This window comes from Bubalus kerabau, chromosome 1 (assembly GCF_029407905.1).
Source record: "Bubalus kerabau isolate K-KA32 ecotype Philippines breed swamp buffalo chromosome 1, PCC_UOA_SB_1v2, whole genome shotgun sequence".
Taxonomy (NCBI): Eukaryota; Metazoa; Chordata; class Mammalia; order Artiodactyla; family Bovidae; genus Bubalus; species Bubalus kerabau.
In genome coordinates, this window is record NC_073624.1 from 38,611,681 (window position 1) to 38,634,398 (window position 22,718).

Here is a 22,718-nt window from a genome sequence, read left to right on the forward strand (position 1 = left end):
GATGTGTTTTTCCATGAAACATATCCACCAACAAACAAACAAAAAAAAGATGTGGTCGACCCAGCACTCATTGGAAAAGACCCTGATGCTGGGAAAGATTGAAGGCAGGAGGAGAAGAGAATGAAAGAGGATGAGATGGTTGGATGGCATCATCAACTCAATGGATGTGAGTTTGAGGAAGCTCAGGGAGACAATGAAGGACAGGGGAGCCTGGCATGCTGTAGTCCATGGGGTTGCACTGAGTTGGACATGACTTGGTGACTGAACAACAAAAACCCATCACAAAGCAGAATTTGCTTTTTACTTTTTAATCTTAGACAATAGCTTTTATTAATGTATTTTTCACAGACATTTCATAGTTGTTGTCCCTCAAAATCTAGTAGATTAATACTTAGCGATGGTATAAGCTAGGATACAGTTAAGACTGTAAGAAAAGTATAAATGGTCAAATGGGGGTGAGTTCAGATCTGGACCTGTAAGTCAGAAATGGCTTTAATGGAGGAATTTGAACAATAAAAATTTTCAAGTAATGGAAAAGATACTGACAAATGGCAATGGTGGAAACTGGAGAGAAAAAGAGACATATTATGTGAGAAATATCTGGGGCAGGATATTCAGTTCTCTGTGTGGGGGTGAGAAGCAGTGAGCAACAAGTCAAAAGAGGAGGCAGGGCTGTGCTGGCAAGGCCACAAATGTGCAATGAGGAATCCATCCTAGCTTACTGGACAAAGGGATGCTGCTGAAGGCTGAGAATTTTGTTGTTGACATTTTTAAAACAACAGAATTTCACATCAAGATTATTCTGGTAGCATATTTTTTTAAGCGAGGAAAGAACACAGAATGCCTATATGGTCCAGAAAGGATGCAAAGAGGGGTCAAACTAGGCCATTATGGAGTAGGAGAAGGGGACAGATGCAGACAGACAGTTTCCTAACTGTTCAGTTGGAAACAACAAATGAGGAAGTGGAAGGAAATATGCTTGCCATTTGCAGTGCCATGGATGGACCTAGAAATTATCATACTAAGTGAAGTGAGTCAGACAGGGAAAGACAAATATCATATGATATCACTTATATGTGAAATTCTAGAAAATGATCTAAATGAACTTCTTAACAAAACAGAAACAGACTCACAGACACAGAAAAAAAAATTAATGGTTCTCCCAACAGATCACAGAAGAAATCAAAAAGGAAATCAAAATATGCATAGAAACAAATGAAAATGAAAACACAACCCAAAACCTATGGGATTCAATTCAGTAAAAGCAGTGGTAAGAGGAAGGATCACAGCAATACAAGCTTACCTCAAGAAACAAGAAAAACATCAAATAAATAACTTAACTTTACACCTAAAGCAACTAGAATAAGAAGAAATTAAGAATCCCAAAGTTAGTAGAAGAAAAGAAATCATAAAAATCAAAGCAGAAATAAATGAAAAAGAAACAAAGGAGACTATAGCAAAATCAACAGAACTAAATGCTGGTTCTTTGAGAAGATTATAAAATAGGCAAACCATTAGCCAGATTCATCAAGAAAAAAGGGAGAAGAATCAAATCAATAAAATTAGAAATGAAAATGGAGAAATCACGACAACACGGAAATACAAAGGATCATGAGACTACGAGCAACTATACGCAATAAAATGGACAACTTGGAAGAAATGAACGAATTCTTAGAAAAGTACAACCTTCCAAAACTGAACCAGGAAGAAATAGAAAATCTTAACAGACCCATCACAAGCATGGAAATCGAAACTGTAATCAATAATCTTCCAACAAACAAAAGTCTAGGACCAGATAGATTCACAGGTGAATTCTACCAAAAATTTAGAGAAGAGCTAACACCTATCCTACTCAAACTCTTCCAAAAAATTGCAGAGGCAAGTAAACTCCCAAACTCATTCTATGAGGCCACCATCACCCTAATACCAAAACCAGACAAACATGCCACAAAAAAAGAAAACTGCAGGTCAGTTATTACTGATGAACAAGATGTAAAAATCCTCAACAAAATTCTAGCAAACAGAATCCAACAACATATTAAAAAGATCATACATCATGACCAAGTGGGCTTTATCCCAGGGATGCAAGGAGAACAGACTTCTGGACTCTGTGGGGGAAGCTGAGGGTGGGATGATTTGAGAGAATAGCACTGAAACATGTATATTACTATATGTGAAACAGATGACCAGTCTAACTTCGAAGCATGAAACAGGGCACTCAAAGCTGGTGCACTGGAACAACCCAGAGGGATGGGATGTGGGGGGGCGGGGGGGAGGTTCAGGATGAGGGGACACATATACACCCATGGCTGATTCATGTCAATGTATGGCAAAAGCCACTAGTAATCAGCCTCCAATTAAAACAAATAAATTTTTAAAAATAAATAAAGATAATATATTTTTAAAAAAGAAAACAAATTAATGGTCATAAAGGGGAAAAGTGGCAGGGGGCAGGGGAGTGATAAACTAGGAGTTTGGGATTAACATATACAAACTACTGCACATAAAACCTTAATAGATAACCAAAGATTCTACTATATAGCACAAGGAACTATATTGAATAAATTGCAATAACCTATAATGGAAAAGAACCTGAAAAACTGTGTCTGTGTGTGTGCATGCACAACCGAACCACTTGGCTAGGCACCTGAAACACTGCAAATCAAGTATATTTCAATTAAAAAAAAAAAAAAGTGCTTTCACGCAAAGATAAAACTGAGATTTTATACCAAAGCATTCTTCCAAACCTATTTGATTATTGACTTAAGGTATTTTTTGGACTTCCTTTCACATGTGTCTCTATAGCATACAAAAAGAGACTAAAATTTCCTGTTAAATCATAAAGAGTAAAGGAAATGGTAGAAACAGAAGTCCTGTAACATAGATATAAATTCTATTCTTAAACTGTAGAGTTTCAGTGACTGTTTTAAACTTCCAAAGTTGTGCCACCCTGCTCTGCAAGGACTGGCCTGACTACATGGGGAACAACACTGGAATTGCAACTCAGATGGAAAATACAGCATGGCATCTCACTTGTGGCTCAGAGCTCTTCATCTCTCAATTTGTAAGTGCTATGAACAGCATACCCTCCATGCCCCATGTTTTCCCCCACTGTATTTGCTGAATATCAACACTTAGGGAAGAAGAGGAGGAGACAAACAGGAAGTGAAAAAAAAAGGGGGGGAGGAGAAAGAGGAAAGGGGAGAGAAGAAGCAGGAAGATGAGGAGGAAGAAGGGAGACTGCCTTAAAATGTAAAATACAGAAATATACTTGACAGCAAAGACAATGCAAAAAAAAATTCCTTTGTAAAAACAAATCATCATATTTCTTTGCCTTTCCTTTAGATTATCTTTTGATGGTTAGTATATTTCCCAGCTGACTGGGTCAAAATGAAAATGCTTTTAATATTGTTTTATTACAATTTGAGATCTATTATTAAAAACTCACAAGTTACAGGAAAGCATGGACAATAGAACCATTCTACCCCCAAACAATAACCTGTATTAATACTTTATTTATATCCTGCTGTACCCTTTGCCCTGTGCATCTTTTCAAAACAAAATTTAGGTTCTCTTTTGTGTTCTTTATTTTTGACAGTACGTAGGATAGCCTGGGCTTCACTGTGGCTCAGATGGTAAAGGATCGCCTACAATGCAAGAGACCTGGGTTTGATCCCTGAATCAGGAAGATCCCCTGGAGAAGGGAACGGCAACCCACTCCAGTATTCTTGCCTGGAGAATTCCAGGGACAGAGGAGCCTGGAGAGCTACAGTCCATGGGGTCACAAAGAGTCAGACATGACTGATAGACTAACCCTTTCACTTTCATGATGGCCTCTTCCTTTTCTTCTTGAACAATTCTGTCCTAGGCCTTCCCTTGTGGCTCAGCTAGTAAAGAATCTGCCTGCAATGTGGGAGACCTGGGTTCAATCCCTGGGTTGGGAAGATCCCCTAGAAAAGGGAAAGGCTATCCACTCCAGTATTCGGGCCTGGAAAATTCCTTGGACTGTATAGTCCATGGGCTGCAAAGAGTCAGACACGACTGAGCTACTTTCACACACGTTCTATCTTAAAACCAAGAGGGGGAGCAGAGCAAAGTCAAGTGCCAATGCTGGGCAAGGATACATTAGGGGCTGAGGTGGTCCAGAGTGTTCGAACCCAGAAAGGAGTGGAAGGCATGTGCCTAGGAGGTGCCCTGGAATGGAGAATCAGACTTAGGTAAGGAAGCTGTCCACACTGGTGGACAGCCTGGCACAGTGACAAAGGTGATAAGGGTATCCGTGCTAACGAGTGACCCAGCACAGAGTCAGAGGCCACTGGGCAAGAGAGCAACAGCCTGACGGGGGCTGTGGCAACCAGTGGGATGTGAGGAGGAAGCTTCCACAAGAAGGAGGCAGAGGCTAAGCTGTCAGAGGACACAGCCTTGTGGGGTGTGGCCCTGCATAGGGTGTCTAGGCCCAAGTAGAGGGGGTAGAGAGTGCATGCGAAGAAGGAGGCCCATTTGAAAGCAGTAAAATTATAAACTGTGGAGAACTGGCATCCTTACAAGCTGAATTTTATAATCCCCAAATAGTAGTTTTTTATTTAATCTTATAAATTTAACATAATTTAAATAAATCCATTGATTAAATTTAAATAAAATCCATTTGCTAAATTAAAAATTAAGTTAAAATCATTTATTAAAAATTCAAACAAATCATTTATTAAAATCTTTTATATCCCTCAAAATAGCAATATAATTTTACTCTCATGTTTCTTATTTTGCCTAAAATATTTTTATTGTTGTGACATATTTTTTCAAATGTATTCTCTCTTAGGGATATACAGAAGATCTACCAAGTTTAACACTTATTAACAATTTACAATCACCTAGATGAACTCTATTCATCTCTTATTTCTAATAATTTTCAATTGATCCTCTTAGGTTATAAATCCTTTGAATGTATTCAAATTAAAATTGGGCCACCCTTACATTTTGTCAATATTAAATTACTTAAACCAAATTGCACACGGGGAGAAGAGACTAAAGTATTTCAAGTGGCCATTAATTAGTTAAACCATTTATTCATTTATCAAATATTTACTGAGCACATACTATAACCCTGGCCAAGTTAACTGATCTAGATAATTCTGCTTCCCCAGCTGTAAAATGTAAATAAGCAATGAGCCTATTTAAGGATTAAATGAGATAATACATGTAAATTGCTTAGCATGGCAAATGGTGTATGCTGACAAATGTCAGCAGTGACGATGATCAGAATAATGAAACACACTATAAGCTGCCCTTTCCAATGCCTGCAGTACCTGCAGAACCAGCATTAGCTGAGAAGAATGATTCAGCTCCTGTTTGTTTTCTGAAGTCCAGTCCAGTCTATATTTTTTTCCCTCCTCCTTTCTGCCATCTAGAACAGTCCAAATTTACTTTAAAAAAATAAAAGGAGAGAACTCTAAAAAATACTTTCTAGAACGCACTAACCTTCCCTTAAGTGTTATTCTCTGGCATTCCATTTTATCTGTAATTTCTGAAGCCTCCTATAGATAATAGAGGCTCAAATAAATATGGATAGATTTCACACAAAATTAGCAAACTAAAAACCCCTCAAGAAGTCCTCCTACAGATATTAATATATTAGGCTACTTAACAGACAATTCCATAATAAAATCTGATAACAAAAACAAACTCATTTGTATAATATTCTACTGAGCTATATTAAAGCACTATATAAAATATTAATTTAAGGTTAGAAATATAATAATTTAAAAATAAGTATTTTTAAAATATTTAAAATGAAGAAATTTAATAATTATACTCTCCTCCCTAAAAGGATGCAATGTTCAGAATCGTTTGCTCATCTCTGTTCTTCACCTTTATATAAGTCACAGAAGCTACTTTATACTGCCTTTTAAACAAAAGCCTGATTTCTTTTACATAATGTGAAGTAAGTAAAATCTGACACTCCAACTTACCCACTTCAGCCAAAGTTCTGATACAGGACTCCACTGAGGCTTTCTGGGCCGGATTTGGCCAGGTGCAATTATAAATTCTGAAGGCAGACTGGAGCAGCTGAATAAAAACTGGCTGATGTGTCTGAAAACAGAAAGAGGCAAACAGGTCATCAGACCATTAACCCTCCTGATGCGATATCTACTCATTATGAAAACAGGTCCATCAAAATAAAATACAATCTTGTCTTTTAAGTTTCAGTGCTATTTAATGAACATCTCATTCAACAGATATTTATTATGTACTCATTTCATGACAAGAACCACACTGGACACTATAGAAAATTCATTATTTTACCTATATTCTTAATCTGGAAAATATGACATTTCTTGAAGCCAGTGATATGAATTTAAGTATACTTTTATAATTTCTGGTTTATTTCCAAGTATAAACAGAACATGGATTAGAAAATGGCAACCCACGCCAGTATTCTTGCCTGGAAAATCACATGGACAGAGTAGCCTATTGGGCACAGTTCACGGGGTCACAGAAAGTCAGACACGACTGAGCAACCAAGCATGCATAAATAGAACAGGTGCCTCGGGTTTATTTGTTTGTTTTATTGATTGTATGTTTAGGTTTCATATGATGAGCAAGTAGAGGAGACAGCAATTTTGACCTACAAAAACAATTTTACATGATTTTAACAGTCCAAAAGTTTTCTCTAGAAAGGTATAACTGAAATAGCATTTTTATAAGAGCAATATACAATCACTGTAGAATATTTGGTAACCAAACAAATGAAAATCACCAATAATCCTAACAAGTAAAGATAATCAGTATCAACATTTTTAAAGTAATTACTTACTGAGTTTTTCTATGTATATATGCACATATATTCTTTACACACACAAACCTGGAGGACACTATAATGCAATTTTGTGGCCTATTTCACTTTATACTGCTTTGTGATTATTTTCCTTAGTCATCAATTTTTCTTTTAAACCATGACTTTTAATTGCGATATAATAAGCCATCTATAGATATACCACAATATATTTAGCTAATCTCCAGCTTGAGGACATTTGAGGTTGACATCAAATTTTAAGTATTTATAAATGAAAGTGAAAGTGTTAGTCACTCAGTCGTGTCTGACTCTTTGCGACCCCATGGACTGTACGCAGCCAGGCTCCTCTGTCCATGGAATTCTCCAGACAAGAATAATGGAGTGGGTTGCTATTTCCTTTTCCAGGGAATTTTCCCAAACCACAGATGGAACCCAGGTCTCCCACACTGCAGGCATTTTCTTTTCCATCTGAGCCACCAAAGTAGTTAATTTCCTGCTTATGAACATTTAAAGTTGACATCAATTTTTAAGTATTATAAATACTTCAGTGCAAATCTTAGTATATAAATCCATGCTAATTCTTTCAGGATTTACTAAGTTGGAATTATTGAGTCAAAATGTCTATCCATTTAAGGAATCATACCAGTTATTTTGACACATGGTAAACAGTCGATCAACAGTTGTGAAAGTTCCTATTTTGCTTAGAGCAAAAAGAATTCAGCTTGAAGTTTCATTTATTGAAAATAAAGATTGGGAAACTCAGAAAGGGGTATAACAGTGAATACTATGAAAGAAGACTAATCTTTAGAAGGGTAGAAAAGGACTTTATGGCCACATTAAATTTTTTTTCACTCAAATAAGGTACAGAAATTCTGTGTGACAGGATGTTTTTTACTTTTTGGTAATGTTACCTGGAGGCTGGTACTGTTGTCTGAAAAGGGTGAATTAAAGAAGCCGCTCACAATGTTCATTATTGACTCAGTAACACACTTCTCCAAAAAGGTGTCTGCATGCTTCCTGTCTGTGGTTGTGTTGCAAACCTGGAAAGAGAAGCCAAACAACTCAGTGTGTTCTTTATAACTCAATATTGGAACCTTCAAAAAATTGTCCTGAAATGGTTATTGATAATATTTCTTCTGCTTTTGAAAGTTGCTTTGAATAAAAATATTCCTGCCTAAATCCATTCCAAGTTTATCATCAGTAGTAGCTTCGCCTTTAAGTTTGGTTGTTATTTCATCTTTGGTTGTTATTTCACAGACCACCGCCCCTTCTTCCTGATCTGCTTCTCTTTCCTCCTGCACACAGCCTTCTCCCTCCATCCTCAAGCCTGACTTTGCTGGAAAATACTTTTCCACTTGATGTGAGGAAAATAAAGAGGAAACAGCCATTATAAGTACAAGAAAGTGGTGAAGGTGATTACTGATGGCTCACATCTCTATACATTTTCACCTCTAATAACTGGCCCATATGGGAGGATGCGAACACAGAAAATACCTGGAGAGGAAAACAGAAACATAAGAAAAAGCCAAACCCTTGCCAGCAATTTTGACTTGTTTGTCCACAGATTATCTGGTAAGCTCAGAGGATCTGTGCTCGTGCCTTCTTCTCCGAGTCGGCTAAGTGACAAGAGACGATTCTAGAGCAAAGGGAACATCAACAAAGACTGCGGGCTCTGACCTTCATGTGGGAGTAAATGAGGCCCAAGTTGGTTATCCTGCTAAACAAAGTGTAAATTTCCAAGCATGTCAGAGTAGACAAATTGCAAAAGCTAAGATACACAATTGAAACTAAATGAGTTGGGTGGTAGGAAAAAAAAAATGGAGTTAAAAAAATAAAAAGAAGTGAGCAAGGGAACATAGGCTTTGAGAAAAGACTCAAGGACTGGGCAGAGAGAACATTTAAATATTCACAAGATTACAATGGGTCAGTATGGTGGCCAGATGTTCCAGATGTTCTTAGACAGTTCCCAATTTTTACATAATTTATTTTTTCAATAAGGTGATTAATCAAAAGAGTAAGGAAATATAATTTAATCAGACAGTTCTTTAATACCCTGCACACAAGTAAAATCACCAAAGAGAAAAACTCCCTTCTCAAACTGTGTGTCCCAGTGTTTTGGTTTGGAAAATAAGTCTTCACTAAAAGGAGAGAGAAGAAAGGGTACAGGGTTTGTTTTGCTACATCACTTTCCCTCCAGTCAGGGCATCTCACTTTTTTTCCATCTATTAAATGACACCTCCCCGACAGGGGTGTTAACAGAACTAAAAGGTTTTCAGTGTGTTCCCAGGTAGCTTAGTGGTAAAGAAATCGCCTGCCAATGCAGGAGACACAAGAGACATGGGTTTGATCCCTAGGTTGGGAAGATCCCCTGGAGGAGGAAATGGCAACCTACTCCAGTACTCTTGCCTGAAGAATCCCATAGACAGAGGCGCCTGGTTGGCCACAGTCCATGGGGTCACAGAGTAGAACACAATCGAGCGCACACACACAGTCTCATAGCTATGTAGGGAATGATGCAATTAATGGCAATAAATTATGCTGTTATATCATCTTTTAGTTATTGTTTTAGCACAAAATGCAATGTCTGATAAATACAAAATGATCAATAAATGTTTATGAAATGAATGACCAATTAATTTTTAAATGAAAGAATAATAGAGAATAAGAAAGGATTCACTTTATCTTAGGTTAACTAAGGGTTAGATTTTATTTGTGGAACATCTAACCTTGGATTACAATTTAATGTGATCACGGAACTAATATAAGATTGATTTTCCCATGATGGACATAAAGTAGGGTTTATTTCACTTAATATCCTACAGCACTGGCTCTTACGGTGATTTTTCTGATACACAGGATAAAAGTACATTAAATTTGGGCAGCTGCTTAAAAATTCCACCATAACCAACCCACGGATGCTTCTTCCTCATCAAGGAGGAACAGCTGACATTTCACCAATTGAATGGGGGTATTTGGAGCTACCATAGAATCACATTGCATTATCTGCAGCTGAACATTTGCTAAAGAATCCCCCAGATTTGCTTTAGTCTGTGGACAAATGAAAGGAATCTACTTCTAGATGAAGGCTTTCCTCAAAATCCTGGTTGTGGAAATCCTAGGTTTACAACTGTGTGGAACCTATTTCTCAATTTATTTGGACAAGAAATTCACATAAATCATTCAAGATACTTTTTCTGCCACAGATGAATGACAACTTTTTCACCTCTAGAGCCTGCATCTTACATTGTGACATTAAGGGCGGGCAGTCTCTTTCCCATAAAGATTAGAAATAGCTCAAAAAAAAAAATCACATTAAATTAATTTTATATATAATACATGTGTTTTTAAAGTTTCTGTTTGCAGACATTATTCATATACTATTATTTCCTATCAAATATTCCTATGTACCATCAATATCTAAACACTTATTTCAAAAGGTTATTGCATAGATTCCACTCTAATGCACCATTATGCTTTAATCTGTTTTTGGAGGGAGTTGAAGTGTGTTAATTGCTCAGTTGTGTCTGACTCTTTGCAACCCCATGTACTATTGCCTGCTAGGTTCCTGTGCCCATAGAATTCTCCAGGCAAGAATACTAGAGTGGGTAGACATTCCCGTCTCCAGGGGATCTTCCCAACCTAAGGATCAAACCCAGGCATCTTGCATTACAGGCATATCTTTACTGTCTGAGCCACCAGGGAAGCCCAAGCGCAGTTTAAATGTCTCCCCAAATCTCTGGTATATATCATTATTTTTTTAATATTTTAATTTAATTCTATAAGAATGATTCTCGATTTGTAATGTGCTTTACACTGGGGAAAAACATCCACCTTTGTTATCCTTTCCAAGAAAAAAGTCCATCTTTTGAAATATCTACTTTCAGATGAATTTTACCTCATATCAGTCAAGTTTCATGGACTACCACTTAGGGACATGAACTATTAAATTAAAACTAAATATTAGACTAGGAATTAGAACAGTGAACCAAAAAAAAGAAAAGAAAAGTCTATACTCTATTAGAACTCTAATTCTAATCAAGAGATACACCATAAATAAATTACAAACATATAAGTGGTAAAAATAGAGAAAACAAATAGGCTCCTGAGAAAAATAAAGAGCAAGTAGTACAGGAAATGCAGCAGGAGGAGTAGGTATAGGGAAGGATTACTGTTTTATCTATTAATAAATTGCTTGGAGAACTTCTCTGTATAAGCCCACATTTTAACAAAGAACTGAGGAAATAGCCATGGAAGTTTCTGGGGGAAGAGCAAATAAAAATCTGTCTCCACAGACAGACACACAGTAGCCATTTAAAACTGTTGGTTAAACAAATTAATATTAAGTGTAATTTCTAGATATAATTATTTCTGAAACTTCTCCTCTTTTATACATGATCTCCCTTCTCTCTTGTTCTCTACAAGTGATTGATATCTTTCAAAGATGACAGACTGAGCTAAATAAGTTATCATATATATGCTGGAGCAGCCCTGTCCATAGGATTGTCTGCAATGATAGAAAACTATATCTGGCATGTTCAAGATAGTAACTAGGCATGTGCTTACTGAGCACTTGAAATGGATTTTTTATTCTATTTTTTAAAGTTTTTATTGAATTTGTTACAATATTGCTTCTGTTTTATGTTTTTTGGCTTTTGGGCCACAAGGCATGTGGAATCTTAACTCCCTAACCAGGGATCAAACCTGCACCCCCTGTATTGGAAGGCTCAGTCCTGACCACAAGACTGCCAGAAAATTTTCTTTTATTCTATTTTATCTAGCTAAAAGTAAAATTTAAATGTGGCAAATTATTAACCTATCAGATAGGGCAGCTCACACCAGTAACATACCTTTGATGATACAGACCAAGGAATGCAAATCTTAAAGTCATTTTTTAAACCTCATAGGCAGTAAAAATGTTTTTATAAATATCTGAGGTAATATCTCATATTTATTTTAACTTGCATTCTTTTATTTATGAGGCCAAAACTTTTTCAAACATTTGCTTTTTATACTTCCTTTTCATGTGAGTCATCTGTGCCTACACTCAATTGGCTTTCTTAGAATTTTAAATTCATTTTTAAAAAAGACAATATATATTGATGTTAAGATAGCAAATGTAGGAGCCCTGTAACAAAATAGAAAAATACAAAATGGAAAACAAAAACTATCCACAATCCTAAAATCCAGACAAAACCATGGTTAACATCTTGGAATCTTTTCTTCTAATCTTCTTGTTCTGCCCTATATATTTTACATAACTGAAATATTCCTGGGTAATCAGCTTTTTATTCTCCTTCTTATACTCATTACTCAATCATTAGCACTCTCATATCATTAAAAATCTTCAAAAAATAGTCACAGTGACACTATATCTTCAATCTTGCAGACATACCATAATTTGTTGAACCACTTCTCTATTAATTACATATGTAAACTATTTCCTACTGTATTTTATTATGAAAGTATGTTGAACTTTCTTGACCATAAATCCTTGATATCATTGTTAATTATTTCCTGAGGACAGATTCTTGGAAGGTAAATTACTTGACACATTAAAAAGATATAAAGGCTTTTTTTTTTAATGTACTACAAAAATGTGTTTTTAAAAGATGGCATAAATTTACTCTCATCAGCAAGATATGTGAACCAATATTTAGTATTATCCTTTTATCTTTTTATTTTTATACTTTGATAGGTATAAATTCAGAGAAGGCAATGGCAACCCACTCCTGTACTCCTGCCTGGAAAATCCCATGGGCGGAGGAGCCTGGTGGGCCTCAGTCCATTGGGTCCTGAAGAGTCGGACATGACTGAGCGACTTCACTTTCACTTTTCACTTTCATACATTGGAGAAGGAAATGACAACCCACTCCACTGTTTTTGCGTGGGGAATCCCAGGGACAGGGGAGCCTGGTGGGCTGCCGTCTATGGGGTCGCACAGAGTCGGACACAACTGAAGCGACTTAGCAGCAGCAGTTATAAATTAGATCTTATTTTCCTTTGTATTTTTTTTTAAAGTTATTAACAGTTGACTATTTTTTCAGGGATTTACTTGTATGTAACCAAGGAAATGCCTGGATTTGGCCCTTTTTATCATCAGATTGTTCGTATTTTTCTTATCAATACATATATATGTTTTCTGCGTAAAGGTTATGAGCCTTTTTTTAATGTATGGTAACTTTTTCTATTTTTATGTTCTTTTATTTTTATGATGTTTATATATATATATGTTTTATATTTTCAAATAGGGAAATGCTTTTTTCACAGCTAATTTCATCTACTGCATTTATGCTTAGAAATAACACTCTCATCCAAAGACAGATAAATATACACCTACACATCCAACCATTTTCATCATTTCACATTTATCTATTTCAATTTATACAATTATATGATGTAAGGACAGGAACTAAGTTCATTTCATCCCAAATAGCCAGGTCTTCAAATGTCATTTGGATTTAGTTCAAATCAACAATTTTTATTGAATGCCCTTATTTTATGCCAAGGACATTCTGTGTACCTGGGATCTATCAGTGAACAACAAAATATATAAAAATCACTAACCTGATGAAGTTTATTATTACTAATTTAATAATCCAGGGGTATGCAAACTACCATGGGTCAAATCTAGCCATATCTATTCATTTATATTTGTCTATGGCTCCTTTCCCTTCAGTAATTGTTATAAGAGTTGTGATAGGAGCCTGAAAAGCTAAAATATTAACTATCCCTCTCTTGACCAAAAATAGTTTGCTAATCACTGAAAATCATGGAAAATTACCCATCACTTCCCTACTAATAGGTGATCAGTTATTATATCATAATATCTTACATAAATAAAAATCATTTTCTGGCTATTTATTTCATTCCATTGATATGTCCATTTAATTCTGTGCTAAAACCACACTTTTTTCAGATTCACTTTTTAAATATTTTCAACTTCATATGAGATTTATCTATCCATCCCACAAATATTGGGAGGTCCCTGGCAGTCTAGTGGTCAGCACTTGATGCTTTCATTGCCCTGGCCCAGGTTCAGTCCCTGGTTGAGGAACTGGGATACCACAAGATATGCAGTGCAGTCTAAATAAATAATAACACAAATACTGAATATCTATTATGTGTAAGACACTGTTCCAGGTCAGATATGCAGCAGTCAACCAAACAAAATCTCTGTTCTTCTTTTGTTGCAGCAGAAAGAAACACAAATACATTAAAAAAAAAAATAACAAATCAGGTAAGGATAAGTTGTATAAAGAAAAATGAAGCAGTACTTCCCTGGTGGACCAGTGGTTGAGAATGTGCCTGCCAATAGAGAGGACATGGGTCGATCCCTGGTCCAGAAAGATCCCATGTGCCACGGAGCAACTAAACCCGCGAGCGGCAACTACTCAAGCCCCAGCACGTAGAGCAAATGCTCGGCAACAAGAGAAGCCACCACAATGAGAAGTCTGTGCACCAAAAGTAAGAGTAACCTGTACTCGCTGCAACTAGAGAAAGGCCACTTGCAGCAACAAAGATCCAGTGCAGCCAAAAATACACAGATAAATTTTTTAAAAAGAAAATTAAGCTCAAGGAGAGGGTACAGAAGGAAGAGATTGTTCCTTAACATCGGGAAGTCAACCAAAGCCTCTCTGAAGACTTTAAGTAAGGGAGGGACCTCAAAGAAGTCATGAGGATGGAGCGTACCTGGAAATGAGTACCTCCCAGGCAGATGCAGAGATACTGAGAACGGAGTGAGTTTGCCATATGTGGGGAGCAGCAAGGAGGCCACCAGAAGCAAAAGAGAGCTAGCCAAGGGGACAAGAGGACAGTGGGAAGCCAGGGTGGGGTTGGGGTGGTCATTGAACAGAGGAGAGTCCAATCATATACTGATTTTACTCTGTGAGGAGTCTGAGCAGAGGAGGAACCTGAACCAATGTTCTTCCTCTTTTTTAATCATTATGGCTGCTGTATAGAGAAAAGATGAAGGGAGGGGGCAAGAGTAGACGCCCGGAAAAACAGCTACAGCAATTATCCAGATGAGACTTAATGGTACTTTGGTGCAGGGTGGCAATGATCAAAGTATTCAGAGGTAGTCAGATTTTGAATATTTTAAGGTTAGAGCTTGCAGGGTTTGCTAAAGGATTAAATTTAAGAGCAAGAAAATAAGATTTACAGATGACATCCAGATGTTTATGCCTGAATGCCTAGAATGAATGATGGCATTGCCATTTACTGAGATGCAAGACTTGAAAAGGAATTAATTTTTAGTGGGACATGAAAGTGAGTGAAGAGTTTGAGGTTCAATTGCCAGCTGGAGATGTCACATGGGCAGTGAGATATGTGAGACTATAAGAGGAATGACCCAAGCTTCGACCAGCCTGGGATTAAAGTTAGGAGAGCAGATGAAAACAGCAAGCAAGTGACTGTGGAGAGAGGAGGGAGCTAGTTTAAGGTTTGAGCCTGGCACACTTCAATATTTAGAAGCTAGGAAGATTCAGAGGAAATAGCAAAGGAGACTGAGAAGGAGTGGCCTGGTGAAGTGGAAGGCTGAGAGTAGGACTGATATCCTGGGGGCCAAGTGAGGTCATGTTTCAAGGAGGAAGTGATCAACTATGATAAATGCTAATGATGACCTGAAGAATAGAAAGTGCTGTGCAGGACTGGGGCCAACCAATCATCAGTGAAGAAGAGTCAAACAAATGTTTGCTCCACACGGGCACCACCATTATAAATTCATCATGAAAGATGAAAAGAAAAGCAGAATTACAGCTGAGGGAATGGTGCTACACACAAAATAATACTTATTGAATACTTAACATTCTTCACTTGCCTGCCGTGCTAGCTGTTGTTCAATCGCTAATTCATGTTTGACACCCTGTAACCCCATGGACTGTAGCATGCCAGGCTTCCCAGTCCTTCACTATCTCTTGGATTTTGCTCAGACTCATATCCATTGAGTCGGTGATGCTATCCAACAGGCTTTTTAGAAGGGACTTCCCTGGTAGTCCAGTGGTTAAGAATCGGCCTGCTAATACAGGGCACTTGAGTTTGATCCCTGATCCGGGAAGATCCTACATGCCACGGGGTAACTAAGCCCATGTGTCACAACTACTGAGCCCGCACACCTAGAGCCTGAGAGTCACAACTACTGAAGTCCTTGTGACCTTGAGCCCATGCCCTGCAACAAGAGAAGCCACAGCAATGAGAGAAGCCCACACACCACAACTCGAGAGTGGCCCACAGCTAAAACCAAAAATAAATAAATTTTAAAAAGAAGGCCTTAGAATGAGACTTTTCAATGGTTCATTCAACTTAAAAAAATGAAAATTATGGACTCAATTCATCAAGCAAAGAAAATCTATTCAATTCTATCAAATTAGAGAACCTAGAAAGTGTGTTTAAAAGTACATATACATTTTATCTTTACTGTTATTTCTTACCTATTTGGTAAGCCAAAGGGAGAAAATGCTCAAGTGATCTACTTGGAAATGAAATACTCTGATTTGTCTTGTTAAGCAGTGTTTGATGAGACAATGACATGACACTGTGGCAGGTGTGTCTCTAAGTTACTCCTCAGTCTAACTTCATGCCAGTGATGCCAGTACATCACTTAGAGTACTGTTGACCATTAGAGAACCTTGGAATTGATAGCAAAATTAGGAACATCTTCAAAAGGAAAAATAGTCTGAGGCTAACACTGACCACAGCTCACCCCTCTCCATGTTCCTTCTATTACTACTACTACTACTACTACTAAGTCGCTTCAGTCGTGTCCGACTCTGTGCGACCCCATAGACAGCAGCTCACCAGGCTCCGCCATCCCTGGGATTCTCCAGACAAGAACACTGGAGTGGGTTGCCATTTCCTTCTCCAATGCATGAAAGTGAAAAGTGAGAGTGAAGTGGCTCAGTCGTGTCCGACTCTTCACGACCCCATGGACTGCAGCCCACCAGGCTCCCCCATCCATGGGATTTTCCAGGCAAGAGTACTGGAGTGGGGTGCCATTGCCTTCTCCGCCATGTGCCTTCTAATATGACTCAAATCTCCTGACTTTGCAACAACAATCAGTTATGAAGCAAAGAAAAGCATTTCTGCCTTACAAACACCGATTTTAGCTGCACTGACACAGAGGTCAAAGTGGGCTGTTGTTAAAACTCTCTGTAAAAGACAGTAAGACAACTTTTCATAGGCCTAACAGCTTTGCTGTCTGTCTAAATCTGGTGTATTTACAGGATGTGGATGCTGGTTCTGTCAGAAAATCAGAATAGAATAAGTATATGAAACAGGCCAGTGCAAATAAATATTAAAAAAATAATAAAAATTTAAACAAATTTGGTTTAGTAAAAACTGTCTTTCGGAAAACTTTTCTTATATGGGTCTTAACAAGATAAAAGACAAGGGCGTACAAAGAGGAACATGAAAGATACTAATTAGGGGGCTCTCTAGAGAACTGTACCAAGAGCAAACAAAAGGAACTTGGTGGTGCTGATTCCTGCGAAACATGAAGACAAAGGTGGAGGGTGCTATGAGGACCACCACACATTAATATTTCATTTGCCTTTTAAACAGAATTGCTCTCCAAATTTCTAATCATCAGCCTCGTGCTGGCTTGCGCTTCCCAGGTGGCACTAGTGGTAAAGAATCTGCCTGCTAATGCAAGAGACACAGAGACACAGGTTTGTTCCCTGGGTCAGGAAGATCCCCTAGAGGAGGAAATGGCAACCCACTCCAACATTCTTGCCTGAAGAAATTCCATGGAGAGAGGAGGCTGGCAGGCTATACAGTCTATGGGGTTGCAAACAGTCAGACACAACTGAGCGACTGAGCCTGTGCACACGTGCACACACATACATAGCTGGGCTAGTTGAACCCTGCCTGAAGCACTGGGTTCCATCCTGAATGCCATGTTTAAAACACTAACAAATTAGAGAGAATCCAAAAGTGTAGTGCAAACAAGCCCAGAAATCTTAACGGAAGAGGAACCACTGAAAGTCATGGAGAAAACAATAGGAGACATGAGGGCTATCACGACATACTTGAGAAGTTACTGTGTGAAGAGCCCTGGATTCAGCACCCGCAGGCCTTCCAGTTCTGTTACCAGCCAGGCCAAATATCCTATGTGAGCAAACTAATCTCTCGGGAACTTGGGAGCAAAATTATCAGGTCAACCTAGACGATCTTAAGTTCCTTTAAGTTGTATACCTTTATCATTTCAAACTAGATCACTAACAAGGAGACTAGCAAACACCCACATCTTTTCTGAAATGAATCATCCTATGTTGCTACAAAAGGAAAAATAGGTAAAAAATTATAACGTAAAAATTTGGATCAATATAAGACCTTTTAACAACTAAAGTTTTCTAGTAATGAAACCAGTTGTCTCCCCAAAAAAAAGAAGACTGAGGTCACTGTTAATGGAAATATACAGGCAGGTACTGAACTCTGAACTGCAACCCTGAGATCCTACGGTTCTTCAGGTCCAATTTGCCAAATACCTTTCCTCCAAATTACCTTCACCTTGTCTCAGTGATGGAAATCAGTTGCCCCAGGATTTCAAAACTTTGTTATAACACCTGAATTTAGTCCATCTCTACATCAGGTTGCTGTTGCCTGCGTCCAGCTTCACCAACCTGGCTTCTGGGTCTTGCCTGTGTTGGATGGTCCTCATTCAGGTTATCCTCCATATTATTATTGGGTCTTGGGGAAACTACTTAAAATTGCTTTAAAGGCTACATATAACCTTTTAATAATACCAGTGAGGTTACCATGATATGGATAAAATGGATGGTAGTACCAACTCTCTTACTAAGTGCCATGCCTGTGTTAAGACCTGTATACCCATTATCTCATTGAATCCTCCCAGTAACACTATAAAGAATGCATTATTATTGTATTGATTTTACAAATAAGGAAATTCAGCATCAGAGGGGTAGGTGTCTTGCCCCACAAGACAACTGAGCTATTAAGAGGCAGAATCTAAAGTAATTAGCCTCCAATTAAAATAAATAAATAAATATAAATAAATAAAAAGAAAAAAAAGAGGCAGAATCTAAATTTTTATGCTGGTCTGGCTAATGCCTCTAAAATGCCTAGTCTTAACAATCCTGCCCTACTTCAGTGATTATCGAAGTGTGGTCCCTAAACCAACATCTTCAGGACCACCTGAAAACTTGTTAAAAATGCAAAGACTTTCACTTACTGAATCAGAAACTCTGGGGGTGGGGTCCAGCAATCTGTGCTGTATCAAACCCTCCACGTAATTCTGCTGCTTACTAAAGTTTGAGAATTACTGCTCTACTGAACTGAAAATTTGCCTAAACGGCCACATTATACTTGCTTACCCATATACATATATATATATATATATATATATTTTTTTTTTTTTTGCATTTGAATTTGAAAGTGTGTGGTAGCTCCTTAAACTTTGTTCAAGGGGAGAAGGACAAATCCTAGATATGGAAAGCCAGGTTTCCTGTCCCTTCCCTGACATAAGAAGGGTGATTCCTTGTCTTTCTCAATGAGGGGATAAAAGAGTTCCTGCCTGACATATAGACAAGAGGGAGTGAAACAAGAAGGAAAGAAAAAATGCTTTCTGCAGTATAGTTAAGCTATTGTGGTTAGACATAAGGACTGAACAGACCAAGAAGATCCTGAAATTCCCTTAGAGCCCTTAATACTAATAACACTATGTCTACTTAATCAGAATAAAATAAAAATCCTGCCTACACACACACTTTAAAACAAAAATGTACCCCTTAGCCTTATGAATAAACACATCAATGGAAAGACTGTTTCCAAGGTAGCATGATCAATGACAGTTATCATCAGCTTTCTTTGGTTTAAAAATAAAAATCCTGTTAGCTTTGCAGCTCATGCTGTCTAGAGTGTGACTCTGGTCTTTTCAACCTTATCTTTAGTCTGGAGCACCGTGCAAATCTGCAAATCAGTCTGCAATATTTTTACTATCTTCCCGCACATGTAATTTTAAAACTCAGCCATCAGCATGTAAACCGTTGTTCACTCCAAGGTCTCTGGAGATACTCGTGGCTAGTCATTTAGAAGTGCTTTCACAAGGTCACAAGGGTAAATGCAAGAGGTATGTAAGTGCTGTGTAAACCAGGATGACGCCTCCACAGGTGCAGGTCCACCTGAGGAAGGTAACGAGTGGCTTTAAAGGTCTACAGAAATAAAGTAAAACGGGAACTGCTTTACTTCACGCACGTGTGAACACAGTGGAGCTCAAGCATACTCCCCCACACCAAAGTCGAAATGAATACATTCCACCTGCTAACCCTGACTAAATATAAGAGTGCCTGGACTAGAATATGTGATTTATTCTATTATCTAAGATTGGTCCTGGATGTCTGGGTCTGCAGTTGTTTCATTATATCCCCTTTGTCCTTCCTCCTTCCAGAAAGAACTGTAAGGAGGCAGTGAGATAATGGATAAAATCAGCATTCATCCATGTGGACTTCATTATTCCCCCTCCTTCACTACATCTTCAGTACATCTTAGTGAGACCCATGTAAACAACAGCACTCAGGAAGCCAAAGGACTGGGACAGGCCACCGTAAGTCATAACAGGTCTAAGGAGTTAGCTATACATTATCTTCTATTAGTGAAACCCTTAATTGAACAGTACGTCCCATAATTTTAAAGGGGAAACTGAAGAAGATCCCCAGCCCACTGTAAAAAAAAGAAAAAAAAAAGAAAGAAAAACCTAAAATAATAGAGTTTGGACATTTTGATAATTCAGTATGCTTAAAAGGGGCATAAAATATACTAACTAAAATTAAGTGCTATCAAAAATTCCTTCCTTCCTTTCTTCATTCATTCAGTCAATATTAACAGAACAAAAACATATGCTAGACAATATCCAGAAAATGCCAACCAGCTACCTGTGTCCTTCCCAACCCTCAAAAAAAGCCAAACGTGAGAAAATGGACTCAAAGTAAAAAGCAGACTGCATTTTGGCTGACATGAGTAAGAACACCAGATGATTCAATTACTGGAACACACTTTCATAGGCAACAGTGGGCAGTGTTAGGTCCCAAACAGTATGGTCAAGTACCTACCTGCCTGAAAGCCACAGTCAAGATCTTGTGAGATTCCTTCCACCTACAGTTTGTAATTGACATGAGGCTGAATATATTGATCTCTGCCAAATATCTTCTCTAACCAATGTAAGATGGCTACTAAAATTCTGTGTACCAGTAGACCAACATAATCAGCAGTAAAAACGAAAATGAACACCTTGTTGCCATACACGCTGTACTGGCATTTTGTGTACATTCACTCATTAAATCTCATGCACAGTCTTGTGAAACTCAGTCACAACTTTTTGAATGTAAAGGATGACATCCAAACATAGCGGGTTTAATTTTAAGTTTTCATCTATTAATAGCTGCTTGATACTGTTTAGTCAAAAGCTACATCAACAACTTTACTAAACACGAAGCAGCATTTAATGGTCAAAGCATAACTTACCCTTGCCATATCCACCAAGAAGTTCTCAAATAATTTCCAAATATGGTTACTTGTGTAGATTTCTTTCATTTCCACTTCTGTGTCCACGTAACAGTGATTAACAAAATTCACATAAGCAATTTTAACCTGTGCCAAGTTTCAAATATAAAAGAAAGTTTTTTCTTTTAGTTTTTTCTACATTCTCCATTTTCAAATATCTATTAGGAACGGTTAAATAAAACTTTTATTTCCTATAGTAAATTATAGTATGATTTGTGTCTACCCAGAGAACATGCCTATTTCCTTTCTTTTACCAAGATATTTCATCCCCTGACCCAGGGTCAACACATGACCTAGTACTCTGTTCCCCCGGGCCCAGTGATTGGTGTGAAAATGTGAACTTCATGTAAACCAAGTTTACATGACATATTTGAGACAAATGTCCCTTTCTCTCTCTCCCTCCCTCTACTCTCTCGCATCTCCCCACCTCCTTTTCCCTTCTCTATCTCTGTCATTCATTCATTCATACTCATCCTCTCTCTCTCTCTCTTCCTCTCTCTCATTGTCATACGGAACAAGGTAAACCTGAACTCCAAGAAGCCTCTTCTCCGGGTGTGTAGAGGAAAATTATTTATTTAATGAATTAATTAATTTATTTATTTTTTGCTCAGAAAAAAAGGGCATGAGGCAAAACCACAAAGGAAAAGGGAACAAGAGACAGATGGCACTCTGACACTGCTTGAACCTCTTGACTCATCTGAACAACCATCCTTCAAATTTCCAAATACTGGAGCCAATGTATAAAATTCCCCTTTAAAATTTAAACGAGTCTAAATTAGGTTTCTGTCCATTGCAACCAAGAGAGATCTAATACGACACTTAAATATGCTGACTAATACTATATTGCCATTCAAAAACAATTAAACTGCTATTTCTGAGAAGAAGCAGGCTCACAGTTTACCAAAAAATGTTATTATTTTAAGATGTATTAAAGTTTTTTTTTCCAGATTTAGCAAAACTCCTCATAAGAGACTGGGATGAGTCTCACCAACATATACCATTACTAAAGTACATAGGACAATAGTTTTTGTTTTTCTTTTCTTTTCTCTTTTTTTTTTCTCTCACCTCATCTTTCCTCTTTCTCTTTATGAAAATGTGATGAAGGCTATAAATCTCCCCAGTAAAAATCACATATATAAAAAAATCAGGTAAACAGTTTCAGAGGATTCATAGAATCCAAGTTAGAACCAACAGGAATACAAGGCCAGCTTTTATGGCCTTAGAAGTTATCAGTACTTGACTGAGGCCTAAAACCTTCAACCACAGGGTGCCTGTGTCAAGGCTGCACTACAGGGTAAGGAGGCGTCAGAATCTCCAGTATATCCTGCAATATCCTAATTTAACTTATCCTAATTTAATTCCCCAGCAATTCTACCAGATAGAGACTATAGTTATAATACTCAAAATTGTGTAAACT

The 22,718-nt window shown here is 37.6% G+C and overlaps 1 protein-coding gene across 5 annotated transcripts in view; it reads right to left on the bottom strand.

Moving 5' to 3' along the window:
• The window catches only part of ITPR2 (inositol 1,4,5-trisphosphate receptor type 2), a 586,098-nt gene that overhangs the window by 282,856 nt on the left and 280,524 nt on the right, over window positions 1-22,718 (bottom strand). For 4 of the 5 annotated variants that reach the window (XM_055572399.1, XM_055572407.1, XM_055572411.1 and 1 more), the window contains 3 exons: window positions 21,263-21,388; window positions 7,702-7,830; window positions 5,967-6,087 (listed from right to left, as the gene is read on the bottom strand). In XM_055572399.1, the coding sequence (XP_055428374.1) occupies window positions 5,967-6,087; window positions 7,702-7,830; window positions 21,263-21,388 (376 nt within the window). The remainder of the gene's footprint in view (window positions 1-5,966; window positions 6,088-7,701; window positions 7,831-21,262; window positions 21,389-22,718) is intronic. The other variant, XM_055572406.1, reaches the window with a different exon arrangement.